This window comes from Armigeres subalbatus, chromosome 1 (genome assembly GCF_024139115.2).
Source record: "Armigeres subalbatus isolate Guangzhou_Male chromosome 1, GZ_Asu_2, whole genome shotgun sequence".
Lineage (NCBI taxonomy): Eukaryota > Metazoa > Arthropoda > Insecta > Diptera > Culicidae > Armigeres > Armigeres subalbatus.
This window is the reverse complement of record NC_085139.1, coordinates 57,234,958-57,261,369: the sequence shown is the minus strand read 5'-3', so window position 1 is coordinate 57,261,369 and position 26,412 is coordinate 57,234,958. Positions and strand designations below refer to the sequence as shown.

At 38.3% G+C, this 26,412-nt stretch overlaps 2 protein-coding genes across 7 annotated transcripts in view; both read left to right on the top strand.

Annotated features, from left to right (window-relative positions):
• Window positions 1-26,412, top strand: part of LOC134225871 (uncharacterized) — a 346,329-nt gene that overhangs the window by 206,607 nt on the left and 113,310 nt on the right. The window lies entirely within an intron of this gene.
• LOC134225844 (uncharacterized) overlaps window positions 1-26,412 on the top strand; it is a 374,271-nt gene that overhangs the window by 304,293 nt on the left and 43,566 nt on the right. For 5 of the 6 annotated variants that reach the window (XM_062706249.1, XM_062706266.1, XM_062706274.1 and 2 more), the window contains exon 2: window positions 12,363-13,143. The exons of the other annotated variant lie outside the window; for it this stretch is intronic. In XM_062706249.1, the coding sequence (XP_062562233.1) occupies window positions 12,836-13,143 (308 nt within the window). In that variant the 5' untranslated portion in view covers window positions 12,363-12,835. The remainder of the gene's footprint in view (window positions 1-12,362; window positions 13,144-26,412) is intronic. 6 annotated transcript variants of the gene reach the window in all.

Genomic DNA, 26,412 nt, shown 5'->3' with positions numbered 1-26,412 from the left:
GTTGCTCCAGCAATTCCTCCGGAAGTCCCTCTAGGAATTTATCCGGAAATTCCTCCAGGAATTCTTTCGCAAGCTCCTCTATGAATTTCTCCAGAAGATCCTCAAGCAATTATTTCGGAAGTTTCTCCAGAGATGTCTCCGGAAGTTGCCCAGGAATGCTCCTCCTGAAAATCTTCTGGAGGTTCCTCCAGAAATTCCTCCGGAATTTTCTCCAGGAAGTCCCTCCGCTATTTTAATTGGAAGTTTCTCCGGATATTCCCCTTGAGACTTCTGACCGATTTCCTTTCCAAATTCATCCGGATATTCCCCAATAAATTTCATCCAAATTTTTTTCCAAAAACTCCTACGGAAATTTCTTCAGAATCTGGAATTTATTCGAGAAATTCTCCCGGAAATTCCCACGAAAACTTCTCCTAGAACGTCCAGTCATCTCTTCAAAATTTCTTCAGGTATTCCCTCGAAAATGTTTCCCTAATTTTACCCAAAAAAATCATCAGGATTTTTTTTTCTCAAGAAAAATCAGGAATTCACTCAGAATATCTTAATGAATCCTAATTATCTACTGTAAAATTTCTTCCAGAAATTTTGCTGCCTTTTCTACCACAAGCTTCTCCAGAAATATCTCTAACAAATCTCCCATAAATGTTTAAAGGAATATCCGTGAAAATTATATAAAGAATTGTACCAGCAAGTTCTATTGAAATTCCTTTATAAACTCCCCGCAAATTTCTCCAAAAATTCGTTTCGAATTTCTCGTTATTCCTCCAGGAACTCCTGCAATAAATTACTCTTTAAGGAAGCAATCATAAAGCAATTCCTGGAAGATTTCTTGAAGAAATTGCTGACGAAACTAGCGAAGGAATTCCTGGTTTGAAACCGTTTAGACACTTTCGGATAAATTCATGAAATAATTTCGGTTGGATTTTGCGATGGACTTCCGGGAAAAGTTTTCGGAGGTTTTCCTAAAAGAGAAATTAAGAAGAAATTCTAGAAATAGAAGTATTGTCATAGGAAGCTCATAAGGAATTTCCAAACAAACTTCAAATTTACTTCTGAAATAATTTCAGATCGAAATATCAAATATATTCTAGTAGACTTTCTTTAATTCCCAAAGAACAACTTCCAAATTTTCTGAAAGAATCTTTTACAACAAATATTTTTATGTTTGGTCGAGCATGCGTTATAATAACAAGTGTATGTAGGATTGTACGACAATTCCCCGAAAACCAATTCCCCGAATGCAATTTCCCCGAATGCAATTTCCCCGAATAACAATTCCCCGAATGTAACATTTCCGCGAATGTAACAATTCCCCGAATGAAACAATTTCCCGAATGTAACATTTCCCCGAATGCTTCTCTCTTCTTTTTGAGTGCGGCACAAAGCGATTGGAGGATTTCTGATCCGGAGGTTGCGAGTTCGATTCTCTTTTCGGCTTAGGATGCTTCTGGGTGAGTTGCATTTTCGGCTCTTTGAGCACAGTGGCAGGCACGGGAAAGCTTTCAATAACTGTGGAAATGCTAGTAGAACACTAAGTTGAAAAACAGCCCAAGGAGGAGATAATACCTTCTTTATATAAACTCGTCTATCCAGTATAAAGCGTCTCGAGAGAGGACGTCTGTCCATAATAAGGCAAGAAGTGGAGATAATTCGTTCACTATAGGAGCGCGCTTGACAGATATAATAAAGCATTGATATGGAGCAATTATATGTTTCAAAACTGCTTCTATGCTACACTCATCCAAGAAAAAAAAACAATTTTTAGAATAATCTGAAAAAAAGCTTAATGCTATTCTGAGAAAATGAATTCGGCAAAATGTTTTTCGATAAAATATTATACATTCAATACATATTGCATATATATTTTTTCCTTATTCTGGCCAAATTGGCATCAAAATAAGAGAGCACATTAATCCTTATTATCATTCTCAATTCATTCATATTTGCATTATTTCGAGCTAACGCCTATTTCTGAAGAAGGGACCACATCTACCATTGCCTGACTTCGTGGGAATGTTTTCTTTTAATGAATGGATTACATCCATATTATCTTATTTCGGGCAGATACGTGTTATTAAAGATAGAATAATAACAATAATAATCTGGGAAACACTCCCTAAAGAAGTGACGCATTTACCATTGCATTAGTCCGAGCAAATGCATTATTTTTAAAGAAGGAATCACATTCAACATTGCCTTAGTCCGGGCAAACGCAATATTTTTGTTTAAAAGGATTCACATCAACCATTACCTCATACTTCTTAAGAAGGTATTTACAGGACAGGAGTTTGATTTCGAAGAAAAAAAAAATATCAGAAACGCTTTCAATCGGATTGCCGTTTGCGATTCTTCTTTTAAAAACAAACACAGCCGTTGTTCGACTATTGAAGATCAAAAAGCGCCTTGGAAATCATTCTACCCTGATATTTTTATAATTTAAAAACACATCTTGGAGGATCAAGAATATCTAATACTACCAAAGGATATTGAGCTGATAAGCGTAGCATAGTGTACTTTGTAGATTGGACACTAGTGATACTCATGTTTTTTTTTTTGAAATCCTTATTCAAATTGCTATCAGAAATCAAGGAAGGTGTGATCCTTGATTTCAATCTAGGATAAAAATTACGAAAGCGAGGATTACTACTCCTGGCCACGACCATCTTCACCAAAGCATATTGCGCTGGTAATGTCCAATAAGACACACTTGAGCGTATCTTTAAAAGCTGCTTTTTTCGGACGCATACAGTCGATTGCGAAGACGTGTTTGTAAGGATTGTACGACAATTCCCCGAAAACCAATTCCCCGAATGCAATTTCCCCGAATGTAATTTCCCCGAATGTAACACTTCCCCGAATGCAATTTCCCCGAATGTAACATTTCCCCGAATGGAACAATTCCCCGAAAATAAAATACCTGCAAACACATCTTCGCAATGCGTCCGAAAAAGCAGTGTTTAAAGATACATTCAAGCGTGTCTTATTGGAGATTATCAGCTAAATAGCCTTTGGTAGTATTTGTAGTTCTTGATCCTCCAAGATGTATTGTTGAATTATCAGAGTACAGTGTTCTCTAAGGTAGTTTTTTTTCCTAAAATAGTATCAAACTCTAAGTCTGATTAAAAGTCTTTTGGTAAATATTGTTCCTATCTTCGGAATCATACTCCTGTCCTGCATATACCTTCTTCAAAAATATAAGGCAATGGTGGATGTGAATCCTTGTAAACAAAAATAATGCGTTTGTCCGGAAAGAGGCAATAGTGAATGTGATTCATTCTTGGAAAAGAATGCATCTGCTCGGAATAATGTAATGGTAAATGTGTCCCTTCTTCAGTGGTGTTTCATCAGATAATGAATGTTATTATTCGTTCTTTTATAACATGTATCTGTCCTGAATATGGGGGATGTGATGCATTCTTTAAAAGAAGGCAGTTTTACAAAGTAAGAAAATGGTAGATGTGTTCCTTCAAAAATAGGCGTTAGCTCGAAATAATGCAAAGATGAATGAATTGAGAATAAGAATAAGGACTTATCTGGTCTTTTATTTTGATGCAGGCGAATTTGGCCATAATAAAGAAAAAATATATAAGATCCTTTTTTACGCAATTACGTTTTTCAGAATGTTATATTAAACAAATAAGCATTTTCTTTGATAAGTGTGGTGTAATATAACAGCAGTTTTGAAACATATAATTGCTTCATATCAATCATTCATTATACCTGGCAAGCGTGGTACTTGCTTAGTAAACGAATTATCTGCTCTTTTTGCTATATTGCGGATAGAATTTCTGTCTCCAGAAACCTTAATTTAGAGAAGGCATTATCTCCTCCATTCTCATTACACCGGACAGACGCGATCATTTAAAGAAGGCGTTGTTTCATTCTTTCACTTTATTCCAGACAAACGAGTTCATTTAAAGAAGGGACTATCTATACTCTTTGCCATATACCGGGCAAATACGTTCATTTAAGGAAGACATTATCACTTTCTTTCCTCTAATACCGGGCGACGCTATCATCTGAAGAAGGAATTATCTCCTACCGTCTTCTTATACCGGAAAAAACGCGTTCATTTCAAGAAGACATTCCCACAGTTATCGAAAGCTTTCCGGTACCTGCCATTTGCATGAATGTCTTGTGTAGCAAGTACAATGGATACACTGTGCACAAGGAGCCGAAAATGCATCCCACCCTGAAACATCTTAGGCCTCACCGAAAATTGAACTCGCAACCTCCGGATCGGCAATCATACGACTTTGCTCGCATGGCTTACCTAATACCCATCGCCTTGTGCCTCACTCAAAAAGAAAGGAGATGCATTCGGGGAAATGTTACATTCGGGGAATTGTTACGTTCGGGGAAATGTTACATTCGGGGAAATGTTACATTCGGGGAGTTGTTATTCGGGGAAATTGCATTCGAGGAATTGTTATTCGGGGAATTGTCGTACAATCGTTTGTAAGAGGTACTACGTTTTCGGGGAATTGTTCCATTCGGGGAAATGTTACATTCTGGGAAGATTGTACGACGACTCTACGACACTACCCATAATTCCATTACCCATAATGCCATTACCCCGAAGGCCACTACCCCGAACGCCACAACCCCGAATGAGTCACTACCCCGAATGCCATTACCCATAATGGGACACTACCCCGAATGAGCCAGTACCCTGAATTAGTCATAATTCAGGGTACTGGCTCATTCGGGGTACACATTAGACACATTAGAGTACGAGACACTGAAGACGTGAGAATAGTGAGCGAGCGAGTAAGAGTAAACGAGTAAGAGTGAGCGAGAAAGAGAGAGCGAATGATTCAGAGTAAATGAGTGAGTAAAAGTGGATGAGTGAGTAAGAGTGGTTAAATGAGTTAGAGTGGGTGAATGAATGAGAGAGGGTGAATAGGTAATAATTAGTGAGACAGAGGAAGTGAGTGAGTAAGGGCGTTTGTGTATGAGAGTGAGAGAAAGGGAGATCTTGTTTGTCTTCGGGAAGTTGCGTTGACTTAAAGAAGGCATCATCTCGTTTCGCCTTCTATCAAGCAGACGTTACTTTTAAAGAGGTAGTATTTCCTCTGTGTGCCTTATCGAGGTATAAGCACGTTCATTAAAAGGAGATATCATCTCATCTGTCTGCCTTATACCGGGCAAACCCGGCTATTTAAAGAAGGCATCATCTCCTATGTCTATCTTATACCGGGCAAACGCGTCCATTTAAAGAAGGTATCATCTCCTCTATATGCCTTATACCGGGCAAACCCGTCCATTTTAAGAAGGCATCATATCCTCTGTCTGCCTCAGGGAATCAATTTTTCTTGGATGCGCATGCGAAACAAGCGACAAAAAAAAACCAACGACAAAGCTTTGTTTTTGTCAAAAAGCAACAAAAAAGAAGAACATTTTGTTGCTATCTTTTCATCCCATTATTTTGGATTATCCCTACAGCAAATCTCGATTTTAAGCTATCACAGTTTCTGCTTTTATGGAAATATTCGAGAATCTAACTATGATAACAAAATTAGCATCGTATTCTCGAAAATATCAGAGCCTGCAATCCAAATGATTTTTGTCATATTGTGTTTGGGTTCTGACAAATGCTTGTTGCGAGTTGCGTTTATCAGCAACAAACTCTGTTGACGACAACGGGTATATTGTTAGGCGTAGCTCGAATATTGATTCCCTGGTCTGCCTTATACCGGGCAAACGCGTTCATTAAAACAAGGCATAATTTCCTCTGTGCGCCTTATACCGGGCAAACGCGTCCATTTAACGAAGGCATCCCCTCCTCTGTCTGTCTTATACCGGGCAAATACGTCCATTTTTAAAGAAGGCATCATCTCCTCTGTTCGCCTTATACCGGGAAAACGCGTTCTGTTGGAAAAAAGGATCTCTTACTCCATTTCGTAGAATAGTACTTTTCCAGGTCATAATGACAGGAATGACAGTTAAAGCTCATTAGAAGAAAAATCAAAACTCGCTTAACTTTTCAAAAGGACCTAAGTAACATTTTTTTCATGAATTAATTTGAATAGCGCAATCAACAGAACAACATGAAAGCTGTTGCAGTATTCAAATTAATTCATGAAAAAAATGTTACTTAGGTCTTTTTGAAAAGTTAAGCGAGTTTTGATTTTTCTTCTAATGAGCTTTAACTGTCATTCCTGTCATTATGACCTGGAAAAGTACTATTCTACGAAATGGAGTAAGAGATCCTTTTTTCCAACAGAACGCGTTTTCCCGGTATAAGGCGAACAGAAAACTGTTGGTTAAAAACTGGCGATTCATCGATATCTGTTGGTCTTAAACATATAATAATAGAATACAATAGATTTTAAATCTTTTCGGGGTAACTGCCTTTCGGGGTAATGGATTTCGGGGTAGTGTCCCATTCGGGGTAATGACTTTCGGGGTACTGTCCCATTCGGGGTAGTGGCCTTCGGGGTAATGGCATTCGGGGTACTGGGATTCGGGGTACTGGGGTGGAGCCTTGTACGACAATTCCCCGAAAACCAATTCCCCGAATGCAATTTTCCCGAATGCAATTTCCCCGAATGTAACAATTCCCCGAATGCAATTTCCCCGAATGTAACAATTCCCCGAATGTAACATTTCCCCGAATGTAACAAATCCCCGAAAATAAAGTATTTTTTGCAAACACATAATTGTCATCGACTATAAGCGTCCGAACAGAGCAGCGTTCAAAGATTTGTACTAGAGTGTCTCTTTGGAAATACTGAACATGATCAAATCTTTCGATAGTATTGTATGCCCTTGATCTTCCTTATTGTTAAGTTATAAAGATATTAGAATAGAGTGTTTTCCTATTAATTTTATTTTTCTAAAATAGTCGAACAAAGGCTGAATTTCTTTGATGGAGTAGAATCGCGAACAGAAATTCCGATTGAAAACATCATGGTCAAAATTTGTGAAATCAAACTCCTGTCATACGTAAGGTCTATCCCTTCTTAAGAAGTTACTGCCCGAGCAGCACAAGTCAGGCAAAACTGGTTGCAGCAACTTGATTGTAACCAAGTCTGGTTACATGTGAGTTGCAGTCACCTACGTGGAACATGTGTGCTGCTGGGATGTAATCTTGGATGTGAATCCTCAAAAAATGAAAATGCGTATGCCCGGAATAAGACAATGGTGAATGTGATCCCTTCTTTAAAAATAATGCATCTACTCGGAATAACGCAACGGATTACTTTGATCTCTACTTTGGAAGTAGGTGTTTCCCAAGAATAATGAAGAAGTGAATGTTATTCCTTCTTTGAAAATTTGTATCTAGCTGGTATAAGGAAACGGTAGTTGTGATCTATTCATTAGAGTTAGGCGTGAGCTTGAAATAAGCCAAAATAGAATGACATTACCTTTTTAGAAGAAGGAATTTGCCTGCAATAAGGTAATGATAAACGTAGTCTCTTCTTTTGATGTAGACGAGTTTGGCCGGAATAGATATGATATATGAGATCGCATCTAGCAATAAATATCAATTATATAGACCAAAAAAAAAATCGAATTAATCGACGTGTTCATTTAAAGAAGACAATATCCCCTCCATTGTCCTTATACTGCCTAGACGTGATCATTTAAGAAAGGCATTATCTCCTTTTTCGCTTTACTCCAGGCAAACGTGTTTAATTGAAGAAGGGTCCATCTACCCTCATTGTCTTATATTGGGCAAATGTGTTCATTTTAAGAAGGCATTATAACTCGTCTTCCCTAAAACCGGGCGAAGCGATTATCAATAAAAAAAGCTTTATACCTTTCCTTCGCCTTATACCGGAAAACGGATTAATTTTCTTCCTTTATCTCTATTCTCCTTCCTCATTTTTCCATTCTCTCTTCCTACATCTCAGTTCGTATTTCGCCTTCTCTCGCTCCTCACTCACACTTCTCGCATCATATTTTTCACTTCTCACTTCTTACTCCACACTTTTCACTTCTTACTATGTACTTCCTTCTCATTTCTTACTTTTCACTTCTCACTTCTCATGTCTCACTTCTCACTTCCCACTACTCACTACTCCTAACTCACTGCTCACTACTCACTTCTCACTTCTCACTTCTCACTTCTCACTTCTCACATCTCACTTTTCACATCTCACTTTTCACATCTCACATTTCACTTCTCATTACTCATCTGTCATTTCTCACTTTTTCATTACGTTCTTCTCACATCGCACTTTTCACTACTCACTATTAATTTCTCACTTCTTAGTCCTCATTCGGCCTAATGACGGTTCGGCATAATGGTCTTCGGCCCAATGACCAACAATCTTTTTTTTTTACAATTTTTAGGCAAATTGTCTCGCGATCCTCACTTTTGTTGCAGCTCAGAATTATGTCAAACGCCAATTATGCGACTTTACGTAAAACGACGCAGATTTCTTTTTCAGTTTAGTTTTATCTGCACTATGGAAACAATTCGGGGAAATGTTGCATTCGGGGAAATGTTGCATTCGGGGAATTGTTACATTCGGGGAAATGTTACGTTCGGGGAATTGTTATTCGGGGAAATTTCATTCGGGGAAATTGCATTCGGGGAATTGGTTTTCGGGGAATTGTCGTACAATCTTCTGGGAATTGTTACATTCGGGGAAATTGCATTCGGGGAATTGTTTCATTCGGGGAAATTACATTCGGGGAAATTGCATTCGGAGAATTGTCGTACAATCGTATGTAGAGTAGCAACATATGGCTGGGGTTCTGCCAAATCACATCAAGCGCCAATGAAAAAATTTCATTTTTTTGCCAAAGCTTTCGTTTAACAGATTTCATTGATCACAAATTGCATCGGACTTTGCTCAATGCCATAACTGAGGATATCCTACAACAAATGTTCTTCCGATTGGAGCTAAATAAAACTAGACCTAACAATTTGAATACTTCTTCGAAATTCGATAACAATCAATATGCATACTTTTTTAAATAAATGTACTAAACCCTATAACCTACCGCTAATTGTCCATCAATAGCCTTCGACGTGGTCAATATTCATACGGCGGTGCGACGATTCATTTTTGACAGCGGCGGTGGCGGCGTACGGGTCTAGATTCAAACTCCAAGATGATTTGAAGTAACTAGAATAACATAACTTCAAGCCTGGAAAGGTACAAGATTACAAAGAAGAGCAGGAATCTAACTGTGTTCTAGGATTTTACACACTCTATAATATACGGTGGTTCCAGCGTTGTACTATATGCATAATAGGGATGTTCAAAATATTTTCTTGTCCTCTAGATATTATCTCCCTTATGCTATATCAAGATTTCATTATCACCAGATGACTAGACATCATTGGGGGTGAGAAAGTATAAGCTTAGGCTTTGGTCCGATTCGCGAATTAAAATCAAATTAAACTTAAAAGTGACGGTTTGGAAATTATAAAATCCCCCGGTCATAAGAATGGCTGGTGCTACCCAGCAAGACCAACAAAAGATCTATCAAAAATGATTCAATATCTGTCAAAAGTAATCTTGCTCTGCGAGCAGGGTTATTTGCAAATTTTTGAACTATAATTTTTAAGTTTAATTTGATTTCAATTCTAGAATCGGACCAAAGCCTTGTCGATTCCTAGAACCGTTGCGGCACTCTCATAGCTCCAGAGAAAAATTGTGCATCCCTGGACACAAGACCTCTTCATGTTTTCAAAAAGTACTAAAAAAATCAACCGATCAGCCCAGAATCACAATTCTTATGCCAAATAAGTTTCCTGACAAATTTTCAGCTATTTCGGATAAAATTTCGAAGTGGCTCAAGTCGATTTTGTGTTTTTGGGCTATTTTCAATTTTCAAAAAAAATTCAACAAGAAATATAAACGCATAAAATTATCGCAACAATCTCTAAATAAAAGCTCTTGTTGTGCTCTACAAGTCTTGTGAATATTGCGAGTCGTTCTGTTTACGTTTTGACCATGTTAAAGTGATTTTCAAGCTTTTAAGTGCATAAAAATACTGTTTCCCCTAAAAGTCGTTGTTCTACAAAATTCTTGAATGTACTACACATCATTGATAATTTATTATATTATTATTCCTCTTTTTTCCCTGAACATTTGACTATTATAATTGCCAATGTGTGATTTACCGTAAAATTCTTAAAAATCAGAAGCTGAACATCTGTCATAAATTTACACGATATAGGATTTCTTCAAACAAGTTGTTCGAACAAACAAACTTGTGATTCTGGGCTGAATGGTCGAATTTTTGATACTTTTTGAAAACCTAAAAAGGTCTACTAGACACACAATCTGAAAACTAGAACAGATGATTAAGATATTGGTAAAAAATCTGAGGAAATCGGTTGAAAAATCACTGAGATGTTGCCATTTGAATATTTAGTTACAATGCAATGTTTTTCTGAACGAATGAATCCCCGAGTAGATGAAAATAGCTTAATAATATCAAAATGTTGATTAGAAGCAAAATGTGATATGGACATGATTGATATAAGAAATAAAAGATCAGACGACAATATCAATATTATGCACTAAAATATCATGAGGAGATCAAGTTATGCTAATTGTAAGAAGTGTTCAATATTTTGCGAATTTTCAATATTGTTGACATTCTTTTATCTCTTATATAAATTAAGTACATACAGTCACTCTCAAAATTGAGCGTACAGTATGGATTAGTTGACTACATTAGAAAATTTCAATGGAAATTTAATAGTTGGCTCGGTTGTTTTTAATGCATTTCAATATTCATCCCTTCCTTCAATGTATGCGTACATAAAATTGTTGAAATTTTTTCTCTAAAGTTTATTTATTTGAAAATAATCTCAAAATACGCCTATTAGATGTGACAAAATTGAGCGTACAGCCAAATTTTTTCTATAAAATTTCTTATTATAAACACGATTAACGTATTTTAATATTGTTTTTTCATGATTATATTCATGATAATAAACATCCGCTACTAAAACATTCAATGTTTTGAAATTAAACCATGTTTTGGTCAAAATGGCGAACAAGTGAAAGGTATGAACATTGCTATTTAACAATTTAATGCTGCTGGGCAAAATAGATGCTTCAATTTGTATATTTCACCGGCATCGTATCTTATATATGACAGATAATCGAAATCGAGCAAGACATACGATTAATTTGGGAAAATTCAGTCGGTAAATGATGAAAACAGATGTAAACATACAGAGAAAACGGCAAATGTTAGGAATGACATAATTCAAATCTAGTATGTCTTTAACTTAAATTTGTTTTAAAGCTCGATTATTGTCTCAGGTCTATCATTAAGAGTAATATTATTGAATCCAATCATTCACATTCAAATTCTAAAAGTACAAGGCGCATGTTAAGGTACCGAACATAAAAACAGCTTTTCAACCACGTAGAGCACTTCTGATTGAATATTAAAAAGATAGCTTAAAATCGTAATTTCATAATTAAATTTGGATTAAACTCCACGATCTGTTACCATAAGGGATACAATTGGATGATTTCCATGCGGCGAGTAAAAATAAACATTTTTAAGAGTTCGGCAGCTTATTTAATGATAGCTTGGTGAATTTAAATGATTCAAATAAAATTTCTTCAAATTTGACTAAGTCTTCAAATATAAAATGACATCTTATAATGTATCCGTGTGCTGCTCTTTTATTAATATTATTATTAATGAGTGTCCTGAGCTTATAAGCTACCTATACATCGACTTTTGAATAAAATTATACTTAATTTGAAATATGCCATTCCCAACATTTGTCGTTTGCTCTGTATGTTTACATCTGTTTTCATCATTTACCGACTGAATTTTCCCAAATTTATCGTATGTCTCGCTCGATTTCGATTATCTATCATATATAAGACAGGATGCCGGTTGAATCCATATCTTAAAGCATCTATTTGGCCCAGCAGCATTGAATTGTTAAATAGCAATGTTCTTACCTCTCACTTGTTCGCCATTTTGACCAAAACATGGTTTAATTTCAAAACATTGAATGTTTAAGTAGCGGATGTTTATTATTATAAATATAATCATGAAAAAACAATATTAAAATACATAAATCGTGTTTATAATAAGAAATTTTATAGAAAACAATTCGCTGTACGCTCAATTTTGTCACATCTAATAGGCGTATTTTGAGATTATTTTCAAATAAATGAACTTTAGATAAAAATTTTCAACCATTTTATAAACGCATATATTGAAGGAAGGGATGAATATTGAAATGCATTAAAAACAACCGAGCCAACAATTAAATTTCCTTTGGAATTTTCGAATATATTCATCTAATCCATGCTGTACGCTCAATTTTGAGAGTGACTGTATCATGTTTTGTTATTCTGTTCATTGCCTCTGCCCGGGCATTGTTAATCACTAACGCTCTAATATTTAATCAACAGGTATGAAATGCGAACATACATATACTTATAGACTTATTTAGTGAATATAAAGTGTTCCGGATGTTTGTGTGTGTAGACGACATAAATAATATACTGAAGTGCATATAACCATCAGAACATCCGATAAAGCATAACCATCAAATGACATCCGAAACAAATAGAACGAAGAAATGCAGACACAATTCAAACCATCGAAAATCAAAAGTGCTTCCGTTGACCAAATGCAAAACTGAATGCCTACAGTCTCATTGACCTGGAATGAAATAACAAGATCGATAAGGATTTTAATTTAAAATTATCATGCATTTCACGGCGACCCATGATTGTGACCGAGTTGTTTATTGGTGAGTTGCCAGTAGTGCCCGAGTGACGTCCATCGATTGATTGGCCATTTGTGGATCATCCCCAAACGCTGAGCACAACTCGCCAATATAATCCGAACGCCGCCACACACACCCCCCGTGGAGAGAAAGATGAAAGTGTTCGACGTGATGAGCGGGAAAACGACATCGGCACCCCACCCGCTGGACTTCAACTGGTCGTCGGAGCTGGTCAACGTGCACGTGGAAGGTGAACCCGTACGGGAAATGCATCTGGTGGCGCAAACAGCCGCACCCACCACCAGGGCGACGACAATCGGAAAGGAAGTCATCTCGCGCCGGTCTTCCCCCTCGATTGCCAACTCCTGCTCCCGGCCGTCGTTCAATTCGGACACGCAGGCCCCGGAGCGGAACCAACGGGTGACCATGTATGGTTGCGTCATGTTCAATCCGAATTCAAGGTGAGTGCTGCACGGAGATAGGGGATGGTTGTTCCGTTTATTTATTTTCCTTCGGTTGCATTATAGAGGGTATCCGGAGGTGAAAAACTTGTTTTTGGTGGCGCAATTTGTGTTATTTCTGTTTCCCTTACGTGATTTTACCGTTGCAATTATATTCCAGGCATTTTTTTTGTTTTGCTTTTTCGTAAACATGTTTGTTCAAAGGTGGAGGAGAAATGCAATTGAGGAAGGTCAAAAATATCATTTTTATATTATTACATACAGTGTTGTAAATTGTCATTGGCATTTATTTATATAGATTTCCGAGAACTATTTTCAGAAGCTAGTTCACTAGGTATGACGAACTTGTAGCGCATGAATAATCTAACAACTTTGTCAAACAGTACACTGCAGTAAATATGTAATCTGAGGCGTGATGGGGCAGTATATAATTCAAAGGACAATATGTCAAATTACATTTTGGACAGGTTTTACTCTCTTGCCTTCAATTTTATATTTAGAGCAGAACCTTTGGACAAAATATAAAGCCACTCAAGCGTTATTAGTTCATCAAAAATTGTGAAATGGAATAGGCTTCTTAAAATGTTATGGATAAATTAGTCAAATGACATGCAGATGACATTTTACAACATTGAACAATTTCACGCCCTTTCGGTCCAATTTCACGCCATGTGACGCGTCATGACCACTGATGTATCCAGTCAATCCTGAAGAGTCCGACATAAGCAACAAAACGGTACTGCGCCAGGCAGTCCCTGAAGGGACAACCGACTGAGACTAGCTTGGAATTTAATTTGCCCGGGAAGTGGAACATTTTCGAACTTTTTCTTATGCTTGCTACTATCGTTGAGCGGGTCGACCTGGTATCTGGCGTAGCAAACATAAACTCAATCAATGTAATTGCTAACTAACTTCGAAAAAGAAAAGTGTCCCATTTGTAAACATATTTTCAATTATGCATCAACGCAATAGAAGTGACGGGAAAGGGCAAAGAAAAGGTATTCACTGAATCAGACTAGTTTTATGAAAAAGAAAAGATTATTTTCTTAGACAGATTTAATTTATTAATAGGATAATGCTGAAGAGGCCTGTTGAAGTTCATTTGGTCGAATTTTGTCTGTCTTGCCCGGCGGAGACGACCGAACAAAACAGCTATCTACAGTTGGTGGGCGAAATAACTTCACCAAACTGAATGCTAAGTGCTGGTGTCTTGAATCTTCTGTCATGTGTTTCGTTTAGTTTATTTCACACCCCTCTCCATCTTTTCACCCTCCATCAGCACTACTCCTACAAAAGTTTATGGGTACAATCAAGGCGTGTGTTATCCGACAAGTTCAGATTGTAGACAAATTTAGCGGCTTGGTGAAGGGTAAACTATTCTCGGAAACTTCTGTTTTAGGTTGTTCTGTTTACCAACATTGCCACGTGCTCAGATACAATCACAATCAAGCATGATTAAAATTAATTGCACATTGTTCGGCAACTCGGCCGTACGAAAACCATTTTTTTGTTAAATATATTGGCTGTGCATATGCACAGCACATGTTTCGAAATGGGCAAATTGATATGAAATTTGAGAAAAAGAATCCACGTGTCTTGGGGAGACTTGAACAATCAACCTCCTACTCCAGCGATTCTCAACCTGGGGTACCCCTGGGGGTACCTTCGCTGGGCCCAGGGGGTACCTCGGACAAAAATGGGTAATGGCAGATGAATTACAATTTTTATTAAAACTTATTGATGAAGTTTTGATAATTTTGTATTTTTTTTAATTTCGAAACTTTGTCTTGTACATAGGGTAAGACGGTATAATGCGCCCCACCTGGCCAAAACGCCCCCCTTTGATTTCTAGAAAACTATAACTAACTAAGGGTCAAAATCAGTGGGTACCTATAAAGATTTGTAAAACCATCCTACTATATGAGTGTGGAAGTATTTTTGTATTACATAATGAGAATTATAGCAAAATACAAAAAGTTACAGTTTTGATGTAACTTTTTATGTTTGTTTGCTCAACATTCTGGAGCGATGCTAGCATACTGTCCGCAAAACTTGCACGGGAACACTCAGTTGGGCAAAAAAATAACTTTCCTCAGTGGTTAATTTGATATAAAATTGCTTCCATCTTCAAAAACGTAACGATTTTCGAAAATATGTATCACTGGCCAAAACGCCCCAGTGTAGGCAGGACGATAAGCCCTTACCAACTGAACACAAGCGCGGCGAGCTTGCAACAGTTGCTTCCAAATTATATGGAAATTATTGAAATGTAATTAAAACCTGATTAAATAGACTTATGTTGGTTTTTTAATGTCAAGGGTTTTTTAATGTGAAGGGTTATGGAACGTCTTTGGCTAAGGTGGGGCGTATTGCCCAGACACTTTTTGAAATCCATTTTATCACGACTTTTCTAAAAAGCATTATTACGTGTTTTCTGTAATATTTTTATATCACTATTCACGGGCAATGCATTTGCCACTTCTTGCACTACCAAATAACACAAAGTTTGCATAAATTGCGATGAAAAGTAAAAAGTTATCAAGGTTTTGCCTTAGGGGGGGCATATTATACCGTCTTACCCTAATATGCATTGCGATCAGTAAATCATGGCCTATTGAATCCTGCCCTTTACAACCAGTACAATGGATGAAGGGCTGCATGACAAAAGATCAAAAGGACAAAACCTTGAACGAACAAATTTTGAAAATCTTCTGTGCAATCTACCTGATCAAAACAGAATGTTGAATAGTATGTTAAGAATATGATTCTTGATTAAAATCTAGAGGCTACAGATTCGGAAGCCTCCATTTTAGAGACATGTAAACTTTTTCCCGAAAAGCTCAGTTGCCTCATTGCAAAGGAATTGGAAGCATCCTTCTACGCTTTTCGGAAGCCTCCTTCCAAGCAGCTTGGAGGACACCAAGGAGGTTTGAAAGCCTTTTTTCAAAGGTCCGGAAGCCTTCTTTCAAGAGCCTTCTTTTAAAAGGCTCGGAAGGCTCCTTTCTAGAGGTTGGAAAGCCATCTTTCAAAGAGGCTCGGAATTCTTCAGCCTCAGATGCGTCCCTTCTATATAGTAAACTCATTTTAAGTGACTCGAAAGCTTTCTTTAAAGAGGCTCAGAAACCTTGAAGTGGTTTGGACGCATCCTTTCGTCCAAAAGGCTCGGAATGCTCTCTTTAAAAAGCTCGGAAGGCTTCTTCCAAGAGGCGCGGAAGCTTCCTTTCGAGTGGTTCGGAAGCCTTTTTTCAAAAGATTCGAAGCCTTCCTTTAAGAGGCTCGGAATTCTTTTTTCAAGAGGCTTGGAAGAGTGCATTCAAAATACTGCGAAGCTTCCTTTCAAGAGACTCGAAAGCCTCATTTTAGAAGGTTTGAAAGCCTTCTTTTAAAACGCTCAACAGACTCTTTTAAAAAGGCTCGTGAGGCTCCTTTCAAGAGTCTCGGAAGCCTCCTTTCGAGTGGTTCGGAAGCCTCCCTTTAGGAGGCTCGTTTTTTTCCTTCAAGAGGCGGTGAAGCGTCCATTCGAGATACTCATATGCCTCCTTTTAAGTGGCTTAAAAGCCACCATTCAAGAGGCTCGGAAGGCTCAAAGGTGTTTCAAGATACTCCGAAGCCTCCTTTCAGGGGGCCATCCAATAGGCTCGGGAGACTCTTTTTCAGAAGCTTGAAAATCTCCTTTCAAGAGCTCGAAAGCCTCCTTTCAAGAGGCTCGGAAGCCTCCTTTCAAGAGGCTCGGAAGCCTCCTTTAAGAGGCTCGGAAGCCTCTTTTCAAGAGGCTCGGAAGCCTCCTTTCAAGAGGCTCGGAAGCCTCCTTTCAAGAGGCTCGGAAGCCTCCTTTCAAGAGGCTCGGAAGCCTCCTTTCAAGAGGCTCGGAAGCCTCTTTTCAAGAGGCTCAGAAGCCTCTTTCAAGAGGCTCAGAAGCCTCTTTTCAAGAGGCTCAAGCCTCCTTTCAAGAGGCTCAGAAGCCTCCTTTCAAGAGGCTCAGCCTCCTTTCAAGAGGCTCAGCCTCCTTTGAAGAGGCTCAGAACCTCCTTTCAAGAGGCTCAGAAACCTCCTTTCAAGAGGCTCAGAAGCCTCCTTTCAAGAGGCTCAGAAGCCTTCTTTCAAGAGGCTCAGAAGCCTCCTTTCAAGAGGCTCAGAGCCTCCTTTCAAGAGCCTCAGGCCTCCTTTCAAGAGGCTCAGAAGCCTCCTTTCAAGGGGCTCCAGAAGCCTCCTTTCAAGAGGCTCAGGCCTCCTTTCAAGAGGCTCAGGCCTCCTTTCAAGAGGCTCAGAAGCCTCCTTTCAAGAGGCTCAGAGCCTCCTTTCAAGAGGCTCAGGCCTCCTTTCAAGAGGCTCAGGCCTCCTTTCAAGAGGCTCAGGCCTCCTTTCAAGAGGCTCAGAAGCCTCCTTTCAAGAGGCTCAGGAAGCATCCTTTCAAGAGGCTCAGAAGCCTCCTTTCAAGAGGCTCAGAAGCCTCCTTCAAGAGGCCTGGAAGCCTCCTTTCAAGAGGCCTCAGAAGCCTCCTTTCAAGAGGCTCAGAAGCCTCCTTTCAAGAGGCTCAGAAGCCTCCTTTCAAGAGGCTCAGAAGCCTCCTTTCAAGAGGCTCAAGCCTCCTTTCAAGAGGCTCAGAAGCCTCCTTTCAAGAGCCACAAACGCCTCCTTTCAAGAGGCTCGGAAGCCTCCTTTCAAGAGGCTCGGAAGCCTCCTTTCAAGAGGATCGGAAGCCTCCTTTCAAGAGGCTCGGAAGACTCCTTTCAAGAGGCTCGGAAGCGTCCTTTCAAGAGGCTCAGAAGCCTCCTTCCAAGAGGCTCAGAAGCCTCTTTTCAAGAGACTCAAAAGCATCGTTTCAAGTGGCTCAAAAGCCTCCTTCTAAAAGGCTCGGAAGCGTCCTTTCAAGAGGCTCGGAAGCCTTCTTTCAGAAGGCTCGGAAGCCTCCTTCCAAGAGGCTCGGAAGCGGAAGCCTACTTTAAGAGATTCAAAAGCTGAAAGGAGCTTCCTTTCAAATGGCTCGGAATTATTCTTCAAAGATGATTGGAAGCCTAATTTCGAGAGGGGGTACCTCAATTAATGCAAAAGTTCGAAGGGGTACCTCTCAAGAGAAAGGTTGAGAACCGCTGCTATAGAAGGAGTGCTGTTTTTTTATCCCTAAAAGCACCCCTCCATATTGATTTGCCCGATCGCGGCGAATGATGTTAAAATCGGGAAAATGAAGGTTTACATCTGGTGTTAGCCATGTTTCACATAAAGCAAAAACATCGCATTGTAATTTGTTAAATAAAAATTTGAAAATATCTAATTTTGGAAGAATACTTCGACAGTTCCACTGTAGAATCGAAATCATATGAGCCTTATCGACGAAATTAGTCATCGAAGGATACGAATGACTCCAGGAGGGGCATTTTTGAAGCCAAGCAGCTGGAGGAGAGGAGTCAGAATAGGAAGAACAGTTTTAACCATGTTCTTCACGGGGTCGGAAGCATCGAAGAAGTTGAGGATGAGCTCCACGATGCCAGAAAGTGTGAACATTGGAGCGCTCGGAGGTTGTTGTGCTCGCTTTCTATGCTCTCTTTCTGGATGAGAAATCGCAAAAAATGGGGCATCTGGGATTTTAGATGTCCCCGGAAGCGGTGGAAACTCTCGTTCATCCTGATGTGAAACCACAAAAGTTGAACGTTTTTGAGTTCCACCTGCGTTTGATTTCGCCATGATGGAATGGGGCTCTCTTTGAGGCCCTAGGCTTTTTCGAGGGACGCTGGCTTTGTTTTACTCGTTTGAAAACAAAGGCCCCATTTCCAACTTCGGAGTCAGAGCTACCTTGATCGTCCAAAGGAAGAGACGAGTAGATGGTGTCAGATACAACTGGTGAAGCGGCCTTCCTCAGCATTTCGGCGTATCTAGGTCCAGAACGCTGCTGAAGGAAACGCTTCTGGTGGATTCGGCGCTGTATGTACGTCGGGCAAGTTTCAAGAGCATGTGGAGGGCCTTCGTTGCAATAGACACATTTCGGTGGCGTTTTGCACGCGCAATCCACATGCTTCTCTCCGCACGATGCACAGCGAGGTTTATTGCAGCAGTACTGGGCGGTGTGGCCTCCTCCTTCATCACCTTCGGTACATACAGCCGAACAGGTAGACGAAGTTTGCCAATCACTACGTAGTCAGGCAGTGCGGACCCGGAGAAGGTGACCCAGAAATAATCAGACGGCGAATAAATCCGCTTCTCTCCCTCCTGCGACACCGAATACATTTGCTTGCAATCCAGTATCGTAACAGGAGGCAAAGAAGCATTCTTGAAACGACCGAAACCTTGTTTCAAATCGTCGCATGTCATACTTCCCTCCATCACCACCCTCATCTCACAAACTGCTGACGGTAAATAGACCTTATATTCGAGAGTGAAAAGCTCACAGGTGGCAATCTCGTTGGCCTGTTTGCGATCACTGACCGGACGCGAAGCTTACTGGACCCAACCAGGTCAATGGTCGTGACAGACGAGAATCCCTTTTCCAGATCTTTGCTGATCTGACTTATATTCAACCGCTTGCCTTTGGGTCGGAAGAAAACAACATACGGCCCACTAGAATCGGGAGGGTAGGCCTTGAGGCGGGGGGTCGTGGGGGAAACATTGGTGTTGCTAGTGTCCATTTTATTTTGACGCAGAGCATCGGAAGCCAACAAGGTATTATTTGACGAGGAATACGATGTACCCCCGCCATCATCGCCTTCGCGCATTGCAGACTTTAAATGTCTCGCAGAAGCGAGGCACACACAATTAAACACTTTACACAGGGGGAAAAATAACACAAAACTAATTAACAAACACACAGGGAAAACGGATTATCAAAGACAGGCGTGATTCAAATTATCAAAATAGGGGAAGAAAGGGGTTACAACGAGAGAGAGAGATCAAAAATATACTTAGCTTAGCCAGCCCCCTGAAACGGCTGTCATCTGCATACAATATGATTGAAGCCGAAAACTTGGTGCTAAACTTGGTGCTAGGCTGTCAAGCTGTGGCTTTAGGCACGGAACACAGTGATGCATGCGACAATATCGCTCGAGAAAAAATTTAATTCGAATAAAAAAATAAAGAAACAGTTTTTTTTAAACGCTAAAATATGTTTCAATAATGTATTGCAATTATCTCTATAGCTGATTCGTTAATTTCAGATACACATGTTTCGTTATAGCGCAAAAGTTGTCAGCACTGTATTTGTCTCAATAACAAATACCAAATTATTAATAATAACAAATTTGTCAAGTCAGCCTGATACCCATGTCGATATCTTAACGGTAACGGTAACGGTCGATATCTTTGATAGATGTCTGAAGGAATTTGACAAATATTTGGCGTTGTGATAAAGAGTGGGCCTTTAGTTTCTAATGCATCGTTCTGTTAAAAAACCAAATTTTCGCAAGAAGAAAAAATAAGACTGCAAACCAATTAACTGATTGATCAGCAGTGATTTATTTTTCCTCCATATTTAAGAACACTATTCTCGTTGGAATCTGAAGCAAAATAAAAAAAAAAGCTGGTATCTCCAGCAGTTTTCTGTTCATGTTTAAATTTTGTTTAAATAAATAAAATAATTAGGGGAAATCGCCAAATGTTGAACGGCTTATGTTCTTGCCTATTGTTGAACGCATGTGCATTTCTTATGGGCGTTCAACAATAGGCGAAAAATTAACCGTTCAACATTTGGCGATTTCCCCTATTTATTTTGTTGCTCAGATATGCGGCGTATTGCAAAATGCATTAATCCAACTTCCGTAGTTAAAATAACGCGTTCAATCGCCAAAACATACAAATCTGCAGAAAATAGAACAAAGCTGTGCAACAGTTTTGAGCTTTTGAATCTGAACTTAATTAATCTGAGGCAGCTGCTGGGAGAATGCATGTTTCAGATTCATATTAAAATTTAATGCAGCAGAACAATTTGAATCGCTACTAATCTGATTTAATTCTTAGCTTACTTAGGATTCTTAAGATTAACTCATAATCAACAAAAATTCAAATGTTACACATTTGCGACATGAGCAGCATGGTTAGGTTTCTCGTCAGCTAAAAGAACTTTTTCCGGTGCATGATAATTGGCAGCTCGATAGTTATTATTTTTAGTCTCTTGACTTTTACGCTAAGTCCATTATGCTTCAAAAAACTATTATTCTGTCTGTCGTGGCCGAGCGAATATCCTTAGGACATCCGTCGAATATCTGATTTATCATGGGCTGTGTACTCACGAGTATGTTCTGAAAGAACGAGTAGCTCTAGTGATACATAGACCATGTGCCTAATATTCGGATTAGTATCGTCTCTTTCTTTGTTTCGTTCTGTCAATCGAGTTCATATTCGTGAGCTAATGGGCGCCTACTATTCGAACGCCGATTGCTTCGATTTAGAAATTCAAATCTTATTCAAATAATTCATGCTTTCATTTCATATCTTCGATTATTATTTTAATACAATCCGCTACTACCACATTGTCAACACACAAATGGTCCAGTTTAAAGCAAAATTTTATCCACAATGCGGCATCCACTTTCAGTTGGATCAGATCAAATGTAAAGAAAAAAGGTTCCAATAGTGTTTCATAAAACACCTGTCGGTGACACATGCAATGACTAAGTAGATTAATTTATCTTAGTTTCGACGCCCACATTATAGTGAGCTCAAGTTTGTAACCAAAGAGTTAATGCGTCAAGATCAAATAGATGAATTAAGTTCGTCAACTGAAAAGTAGTTGCTGTCTCATATCTCATAGAGGCAGTTCAATAATTATCGTACAACCCTGCTTGCAGGGCTAGATTACTTTTGATAGATTTACGTTTTAATGGTTTTGGGAGGTGCACCAGCCTTTTTTAAGACTGGGTATTTTTAATCTTCGATCTGGCACTTGTTTAGGGTAAATGTTGCATTTTGGATCTCTAGAGGAAGTGCTATATCCGCTTATACCTTTCAAATGGTCTCATTTGAAAAATAAAAGTGGATATAGCACTTCCTCTAGAGATCCAAAATGCAACATTTACCCTAAACATGAAAGTGCCAGATCGAAGATTGTGTGAGGCTGTGTGATACAGGCTAAAATCACATAATTTCATAGATGAAAGTCTTATTTATGAAAAGGAAGTTTGAAATGGGCATCGGATGCTTATAAATCGCTGAGATTTTTAACTATCTGAAATGAAAATATTCTTCGTTTTGGAAGTGCAACACATTTTGAACACCTCCCTTTTAGTCTGTTCAATGAGGAATTTTCAATTTGCACAGGTCATTTGAGCTAAAGCAAAGTCTTATCTTTTGATTGACATGCATTAATGAGAAGATTGCAGCGATTTAAATTTGCAATTTCAACATGAACTGATTGTGTTCGTTCTGAGATATTCAATGATGTATGCTTTGAAGCGTAACGCATGCCTTCTTGAAAAAATAGATTTCATCAACATTTCATCCAAATATCTTTTTTTTTTCGCACATGAAACTAGTTAAACACATTCGCAGCAATCTTATTTGCATAAAGACCATGCGGGATTCAGCAGCGGCATTGAATTTAGTTCAGATATCAATAAAATGTCAACAGGAGGGTCAAAAATATGTAGGGGTCCAAATCAAGTTGGTTACCCTAATTTTTCGGTAAATGAGACGGACCTTAATGTTTGTTTTCATTCTGATTCTGATAAACTTATTTCTCGAAGAACCTTAGCCGGCCGTGTAAACATACTGTGAAACAATATCAAATTTCCAGTTCAGGCATCCCTAAATTGTCAAAATCGAATGATAATTGTGGTCATCTACAGCATCTTACGAGCGCTAACGGCCGCTTATTTTAAGCTCTTTTAGTGGAATGTCTAGAAGTAGTTTGATTTGAAACGGAAAGCAGTACGGGGTTCGACTTTTCTCATACTGTGCATCAAATGTGATATCACAAAATAAAATTTGAAATCGGAAAATTGCGTTTATTATGCAGTAGAAGGAAAGTCCAGCCCGTACTGCTAACTGTTTTTAATCAAATTGCTCCTAAATTTTTTGACAAGAGTTTTAAAAAACCTACCGTATGTTTCCTCGTGCATTTTTTTCAAATATTATCCTTAGACTTCTTCTTCTTCATGCAACCTTTATTCGCCAATAATGATAAATTCATGAGGATGATGATGATCGCTGCGATGACAAACAACACATAACAAACGTCAAATAGATTGCACCTTACCAAAACATGTTAAATTGTGGCGGCTATCGAAATTAATTTTTTTTTTTCGGTGATAATTTCGGCTTATTTTGATGATAATTATATTGTGGCAGCTATTACCGCACGTAAAATGCTGGATAAATGACGAAAACAGAACAATATAACTTATGGTATTGAAATTTAAATTTTCACGATCGAAAATCATTTTGCGATACATAATTAAATACCCGCGCGAAATGTACGGTACAATATGAACAGAGCTTTAAACTTCAAGAACAGCACTAGCGCCACACCAACAAACGGTGGCTTCAAGAACTAGTCCTTGTTTCACGGGGTTGAGCTTAGCCTTCACACTACAATGTCACCGGCTGGGACTTGTAGCAGCACACACCGAACAGATGGCCTCTCGCCCGTGCCGCGATCGAGGCTACAGCTGCGGGTGTCGGGACAACAGCGCCTGTGTTGGTGGAGGCGCACGATCAGTGATGATGGTGGTGGGACTGTCGGCTTTGGGCGATGATGGCTTCGCCTGCGTGATGATGGACGCCGATGTGTTTGCAAAAAAAAGTCCGTTTTTTGCGAAAAACGATGAAAACTTTTCAAATGTTTGCTCCAAATAAGCACACTTTTACTCTAGAACTTCAGCTACGGTAGACGAATTTCGCGCCAACTCGACCAGCGGTTGGCAGCACCATCTCAGAATCGAATCAAACTTGGTGGGCATAAAGATATGGTATTTCTAAGCCACTCTGCATACTTAGTTTTTCAAAAATTGTCAAGAGTAACATTTGATGAGGGCCTAATTTTTTTTCATGGATTTTTTATAAATCGATGTAACTCTAAAATGACAATACCTACAAAAAAGTGTTGTATGGCGGACTGTCGTGAAATTCCCAGAAGCTTTTTGGAAAAATACCCAAAAAATAAAATACCGATTTCTACACTGAAAAAAATTAGTTTTAAAAATTAAAATCGATATTACAAAAAAAACCTCATCTCAGAAATCGATGAAATTTTTTCTGCAGATAGGTATTTTAATTATCTAACTTTTCTGGGAATAATGTTCCTGTGACATATTTAAGGAAAAAAAGTTTTTCTAACAAAAACTTTTTTCATGTCCATATTGAGTGAAAATTTATCAGCGTGTTTTATGCCTACAGCGCCAATAATAGGTTCAGCAGCCTATCATCAACCAACGACACATTTTGGAAGTATAAAAATTTGTTTAGGGAGCAATTAAGCATAATCTAACATTAATATGGACCAACATTTGAAAAGGGCGTATATTTTCCTAGCTTGCTCATGTCAATGTTACACACAAATGACCAGATTTACATTGTGATTGATTGATTACATTGTGCTGTTTGATGGACTATTGTAAATTTGTCTGAACTATGAAGTCTGAAACATAAAAGAGCGTTTCGTTCACCGAGAAAATAAATTAATTAATGTAAAGATTAAAATTGGTTTAGCAAAAAAAATGGAGGTCGTTTTTTTTATCAGATAAACATTTTGATTCCAAACGATGAAGCTCGGTAGGTAATTTCGCACATTTCGCACGGAGAACGCACATTTAAAGAATAATAAATTTTCCGCATTTTTAAATTTTTTCTTCAATTTTATTTGTTACTACATTTAATTCTTATTTCTCCTTGAATACTCATTAATTTGCAAACTTAGTCGAACAATTAAAAGACCTTTGGGTCTTCATCTGAATTGGAATATTTTTTAGCCAGGATTTTATTATGAGCGATTGGTATAAAAGAATGAAGCTTTAGTGTGCCAATTATAGTTTTTGCTTTTTTGAAAAATTCATCAAACTCTTGTTGAGTAACGTCGTCGGGGGTGACAATGGGTCAAATGGGGGTGAGAATGGGTCACTATTTCAACTACTTAGAATGCTTGTAGAATGGATGTATCTGAGGACAAGAAGACAAAAATATAAGAGACCTTTTTGAACAATTTTGCTCTACGACCACTACATGCTCGCGGTGAGAGCGATGACCCATTCTCACCCCTAGACCCATCGCCACCCCCGATGACGGTATTGCTCATTCGTGATATAACAGAAATGTAATATAGTGATATTTTTGTTTGATTGAAAACGTGCCCATTCGCCTATTCGTACAACTCACGAGGAGTCTTGATAGTATTTCCATAATCTTTGGCAATAGTTGCTCGTTTGAGAGTGCCACCAATAGCTTCGCAAGGGCCTTTTCCGTGCGATGTTGTAAAAAAGTGCCATTCTGCTTCTAAGCCATGTTTTGAATTTAAATTACACAGACTTGCAAAGTTCCTTTTATTTTTATAATGTGCTGCAGCTCACCCAGACACAAAAGTAATTTTTGTAAAATCGATCGACTGTTTCAAAAAGTCAATTAATTTTGAAATGAATAAGTGAACAGCTTTTGTGTCATGGGTCATTAACTTCTGATTAATAAAGCTAACGTTTTCTAATTAACCGTTTCTTTTAAAGTAAACTTTGAGTGGATGTATTGTTGCCTGGGAATTATTCCAACCTTGAGCAGCATTTTGGATAATGAATGAATAATTTTCAGAGAAATCTAACAGTACAAGTGTATTGCTGTTTGCAAATAATGTCATAAGTTATAAGTTTATCAATTTTTTCAATAAAATACGGAAAAAAATCATCTACAGGCTTTATAACGGTTTCTAAATTACACCGTTCAGTGGTTAGCCTTTGCTGAAAAACAACATCTTCTTTTCCACTATTACAATTAAATATCACTTCAGTTTAGTTTCGGCAACATTGCCCGTTTTCAAAGTAATTATTTTTTGTAATTGTTTTTAAGTTACTTCGATACAAAAAGTCAAATTAAACATAAACCCTTTTCAAATGTTGGTCCACAATTATGTTAGATTATGCTAAATTGCTTCCCAAACAAATTTTTATACGTCCAAAATGTGTCGTTGGTTGATAATAGGTTGCTGAAACTATATTTGGCGCTGTAGGCATAAAACACGCTGATAAATTTTCACACAATATGGACATGAAAAAAGTTTTTGTTAGAAAAACTTTTTTTCCTTAAATATGTCACAGGAACATTATTCCCAGAAAAGTTAGATAATTAAAATACCTATCTGCGGTT